General features: G+C 47.5%; 1 protein-coding gene across 1 annotated transcript; it reads right to left on the bottom strand.

The window, feature by feature from the left end:
- Positions 1-917: 917 nt before the first annotated feature.
- Positions 918-4,410, bottom strand: LOC125522306 (SNF1-related protein kinase regulatory subunit beta-1). The gene is made up of 4 exons (XM_048687380.2): positions 4,062-4,410; positions 1,924-2,108; positions 1,669-1,831; positions 918-1,551 (listed from the first exon to the last, which is right to left on the bottom strand). The coding sequence occupies exons 1-4, from the start codon at positions 4,224-4,226 to the stop codon at positions 1,222-1,224; spliced, it is 843 nt and encodes a 280-aa protein (XP_048543337.2). The 5' UTR covers positions 4,227-4,410; the 3' UTR covers positions 918-1,221.
- Positions 4,411-5,907: the final 1,497 nt, after the last annotated feature.

Consider the following 5,907-nt stretch of genomic DNA (forward strand, 5'->3'; position numbering starts at 1 on the left):
TAACTCTCGTCTCAGCTCAACTTCCTGATGCTAGCAATTGTCTTGTCAACGCTCCTGCTAATTTCAACGGATGCATATCCCTTGATGGATTTATTTCTCTGATTGATTTGCCTGCCTAATTCCGTGTCATTGGAGACTTGGTCCCCCTTTTTTTTTCCAAAACAAATCTTGGTCGCTGTAGCTCAGCGTTGTACGCGTTCGTGTCTCCATCGGAGTCCAGTCCGCCTCCGCGTACGTACGCGCACACACCCGCCTGACTACGGCCCTCGCCAGCGCTCCAAGCGCCGCCTACCAGCCTGCCTGGCCACACACGAGCAGCGCAGCGCGCACCGCTGTATGCGCGATCCAGCCGCTGGATTGCTTTAGTTCCTGACACGAGTTCCCGTTGATTTCTGTGCTGCCCGTCGAGTCCAATCTCTTCCGAGCTTGTTGCTTGCAATCGCTCGACCATAGCTTAAAACAAACTGATCTCTTCTGCGTCTTCTACTCTTCCTCTAGATCAACACCACGGCCTGAATCTTGCTCATGATACCACTTGTTAAAATAAATTCAAGGCATACCGTTAATCATCTGAGAACTAATCAATCACACAAGCACGACACCGAAATTTGTTAACGAGATTCACCGATATGGCTACATCCCGGGGCCTGACTACAGACGCTCCTCCCCGTGACACCGTTACAATACCACACTCCGGCGTGCCCGTGCTATTATGTTGGCATATGTTATATCGTGTGTCTACCCCCGCTATATATGAGAGGCCTAGGATACAAGTGTCCTAATTAAACACGACTCCACACCCTATGTAAACACAATACAACTCATAGTCCAACTATAACCTACCTTGTACACTACATTCGATACAATTCCAACAACACCTACCAGTTCACTCAAAAAGTTTTAAGACGAAAAGAAAATGCAGACAACAACATATTCCAACACAAACAAGTCGACAAGACCTCACTGGAAATATCGACATAACAGATCAGACGACAAGACCAGACATTTTCACAACACTCCCTCTTGTTTCATTTCGCCGGAGTTCAGACGGTTCAAACCCCACGCCACAAGAACAGTTCACTCAAGAAAGAAAGAAGAAAAGAGAAACGGATGATTACGGAATCCCCCTTATGTACATTGTCAAACTACACTCTCTTATTCACTCCCATCAGTCCTAATCAGCCACCGCTGCTTTCTTTCATCTTCCACCAGCGGCACCGGTCACCTCCTCACCAGCGGTTTGTAGAGCACGAAGTTCACGTACTTCGACTGGAACCGGTGGGTGAGTCCGAGGGCGAGCAGAGACTGCGCCCCCCACCCTTTCTCGATGAACAGATGGTTGAGGACGACATGCTGCGGCTTCGGCTTTGGAGCGAGTTTGTCAGAGTGATCGATGCCACCAAGGGCAGTCATGAGAAGCTGAGGTGGAAGAGCGGGCGGATCCTGCTTGGTAAGCTCCTCATCGGTTGGGAACTCCATGTTGTAGCTGTGCTCAGGCGATGGGGGCGCGTCGAACTCCGCCACGCTGTCAAGACTATCTGGGATATACTCCTAATCAAAACAGAGAAGAGATGCTTTCAGATAAAATCAAGAACCTACATTCTGGAATATCATTTTAGAGAAGGCCGGAGCGAAATGCTGAAACAGACAGATATAATCCTTACTGACATGGACATCAAGGAGGTTGGCCACCTGCCCTCTTTCATCAGTCACATGAGGTAGTTCGGACACATATCTCGGCACCCCATCAACAATCATCCTGTAATGATATATTCCAGATGGCAGAACCAACAACATGGCGTGATCTTTCCCAGACCTCTCTAACACCTTCCTGAGAGTACTCATAAGGATATTTGGTATTTTAGCATGTCGTCTTCAGAATTGGATAAAACATTCGAATAACAGATCAGGTAAAGGGTAAACCTTGATGTCCAGTTATCCCATGATCCTTCCACAAACACCTCGTTTCCTCCTTGACTCCATGTAATCAAAGTTGGAATTTCAACCTCCGGGGGGTTATTGTTGGTGGATTCATCCGAGCCATTCATCCATGAATGGTTAAAAGCAGGTGAAAATTCATTCGGTATCTGCATCGGAGCTACTGGAACCTGTCAGGTGAAGTTAACCGTCAGTGCAAGCAGGACCATCAATATTGTTCATAGATGTGACTTGAACCCCCCCTCCAAAAAAAACGAGTTAGCAACATCCTACAAAAGATGGCCAAAGGTCAATGCACATATCTCACAGTACTATCTGAAAGGTCAATAAAGCACATGGTTTTGCATAGGTCAAAAGTAATTCAGTAAGAATGAACTGGATGCTTTAGCATGTCCATTCTAAAGGAAAAGAAAGAACATTGGCTGCCATTTATACACAATAACATGAGGCTTATTTTCCTTCCAACTGGTATCTTCACCTTTCAATGAATTGAATTGGAGCAGCATTGTCTTACAAGAGAGAAGGGAGCTGAAGGCAGGAAAGCAAGTTCGACGCGCTAGCAGGAAGCCCGTTGTTCACCATCGATCGCGACAATGAACTTCAGGGCAAAAACCTACTTCTCGACCTACTACCGTATTGCAGCCAAAGTTTGATCAAGCCAATAGCAAATCTGCCATACAGCAAAAGGATTACAACGTTCCAGAGCAGCTTAATACAGTAATACAGGGGCCAAATGCTTTTCTTCTTTACGGAGTATGAACTGTTGCTGATCAAATAAGGTGCAAGCTAATGTGGAAAATATGCTCCTATTTTAAGGCAAGAATCATATTGGGCCACACAGCATCAAAGACAATATCCAGTAGGTAAGTGAATCAACAATAAAAGCACCACCATAAATCATTGTATTTGAAATTCAAAACCATATATGATGGTAATACAGATCATGTATTCTTTTGTGTACCTTACCAAGTGCTACAGAATTCAGTTTGAAATAGTATGCACTACTATTGAACGTCCCATTACACTTAAGCAGTAGTGAATAATGTTCTTGCTCTCAGTTTGTTCGAGGATTCCATTTCCAGTTATAGTTCCAAATTACATTTAAGCAGTACTGAACAAAGATTTTGCTATCAGTTTGTTCAAGGATTCCATTTCCAATTATAGTGCCAACCGTGAAATGCGTTTTGCTTATCATGATGCCCCACATATGTTTTCTTGAATGTGGACTGTCCCTGTATCAGGACCAAGAGTAAAAAAATTGGTCTACGATGTTGCTTAGCACACAGTATAGTTTAAACAAATAAGACAAACTGCCCAGAAAAGAAGTTCAAGTTGTAACGGTTTGTCGCACACCACGTAATGTTCGAGGAAAATTAAAGATATTATCTACTCCCTCCGTTCCTAAATATTTGTCTTTCTAGACATTTCAAATGACTACTACATACGGATGTATGTAGACATATTTTAGAGTGTAGATTCACTCATTTTGCTTCGTATGTAGTCACTTGTTGAAATGCCTAGAAAGACAAGTATTTAGGAACGGAGGGAGTAGTATCTAATGCTATGCAGAATGCGTGAAAGGAAGGATGACCAACTCGCCCACTGCACCAAACCAAATCCATTTGCAGAATCCAGGTGCAACCAAACGAAATCTACCAACGCGTCTTCATCAAAACTACGTTCTTCCACATGCATGTTCTAGCTATAACATAAACAAGAGCCTACTCTTGGAGAATACCAGGAACAAACTACAAGTTGCAGTTAAGCCGTGGATCTCTGAGTTAAAACATGTGCCATTGGCCATCCTTACAACTCAAGTTGCCATTTCAAGCTTAAACAGCGGGTGGAAATAATCTACTCATTTAATGACTGAAGCAACCGCTAAGAACAATTAGCAGGACTAAATTTACTACAATTAATGCTAATTTAGTAATTCCGGCGCAAGTAACTAATTTAGTAATTTTACCCGTAAAAAAACAACTTGGTAATTTTGATAGGAACGGAACAGGACTCGGTGCACTTGATAGCAAAAACCGTATGACGGAAGAAAAGAAAACATCAAGAAGGCCAGATGAGGGTTTCTTCCCTCTTTACCATTTCGGGCAGGGCAAAATCATCATCACCTGCGGCGCGAAGACGTAGGGGACCGGAGGAGGGAGCTCCCGCATCACGGCGTCCGGCGGCGCCGCGGCCTCCGCGGAGCTCCCGCCGACGGGGGCCACGGCCACCTGCTCCATCGGCGCCGCCGCGTGGCCGTTCTCCACCGCCCTGGCGCTCGCGTTCCCCATGCCCAGATCGCCGCCGCCCGCAGCTGCTCACCCCCTCCCGCACCGCCCAGCCAGGCAGCACCGCCGTCCCTCGAACGCCGCCCCGAGCAGGTAGCCGAGGGCGAAACCAGCGGACTCTGGAGATCGCTCGCGCGCGCGTGCTGAGTTCAGCGGACTCTGAGGCAGCCACCGGCCGCTTCGCCGGAGGAAGGGGGCAAGGACATATAGGATGGCCAGGCACGTGCCCCGCACGCCGTCTCCCCTCGCGCGCCACGTGAATCATCCCCGATTTTCCTCGGCCGTTGGATCTGGCGGTTCGAGACATCCCGACCGCACATGTATAGACGGTAAACGTTTTCGCTAATGGGTTTTGGATCAAGGGCGGTGTAAGAAGTCAACATTTGTGACTCGGCGATGTTATCTGTCAAAGCTTTTCGTGTTTGGATAGCGACCCAAAGAAATGCATGCTTCTAATGAATAAGAGTTAATGAAATGTAAACGCGTGGCTTCGGTGGAGGAAGGGGAGGATAAGATGGCGCGATACGTGCCCTGCATGCCGCCTCCTGTTGTGCGTCAGGGCCATTATCTCTCGATTTATCTTCGCTGTTGGATCCGGCAGTCCGGGTCATCTCGACCGCATAGATGGGCTGCATGGGCTATAACCGATGTGGTGACGTGCTAGGCGGTGTAAGAAGTCAACATTTGCGAACCGGCGATGTTTCTGTCAAAGATTTTAGTGTTTGGATAGCGATGGAAATAAATACATCTTTCTAATGGATAAGAGTTAATGAAATGTAAATGTGTAGCTTCACCGAAAGAAGGGGAGGATAAGATGGCACGACATGTACCCCGCATGCCACCGTCTCTCGCGTGTCATGCCACCGTCTCTTCACCGTTGGATTCGAAGGTCCAAGTCATCCTGGTAGCATATGTGTGCCGCATCGACTATAGCGATAGTATGATGATGCCTTCCTAAGCATGGATTTGGATCAATGGTCGTGTAGGTAAGAAGTCAAAAGAGAAAAGTTCACATTACAATCGTGAACTAACCACTCGGTTTAATATTCAACCCTGAACTTAAAAATTGGTCGAACACCCAAAAAAACACGGCTCGGGAATTACCCCCTCCCTCCGGGTTTAACACGGTCAGGCGGTTTTGACCATGTTGACTGCCTTGTCAGTGTAGCCATGTCACCTTTACCATTGGAGTCACCTCAATGTAGCGATGGCATTTTGCCAGCTCCATTCACGACAGCTTCCATGTGCCCAACACGGTGGTGCCTGCCCCGACCGTACTATGAGGACATGGGCGGGGAGTGCTAGACGACGACCTTCTACAAGGAAGCGCAGAGGGGGTACTGCCTACCAACGGTGGGTTGGCTGCAACAGCTTGCTTTGACACGCTACGTCGACATCCACACGACACGTAGGTAGTGCGGGTGACAATGACCCTTCAACCGCACAAGGGAGGTACAGGTGCAACGCCCACTCGTCGGTCACTGGTGGCAGACGAAGTCAGGGGCTGCTGCTGCTGTGTGGGTGAGGTGGTCGGGGTCGGGGGAACAGCGAAATGAGAGAGAGAGAGAGAGAGAGAGAGAGAGAGGAGCCAACCTTATTCTTTAGAACTGCTAGCCCTAGGCTTAGTTAGCGTATCTTGGTGACTTGGCATTACACAGTCCATCAACACGGTAAAAAACGCTTG

This window comes from Triticum urartu, chromosome 1A (genome assembly GCF_056163025.1).
Source record: "Triticum urartu cultivar PI428250 chromosome 1A, HENAU_Tu73, whole genome shotgun sequence".
NCBI classification, from domain to species: Eukaryota; Viridiplantae; Streptophyta; class Magnoliopsida; order Poales; family Poaceae; genus Triticum; species Triticum urartu.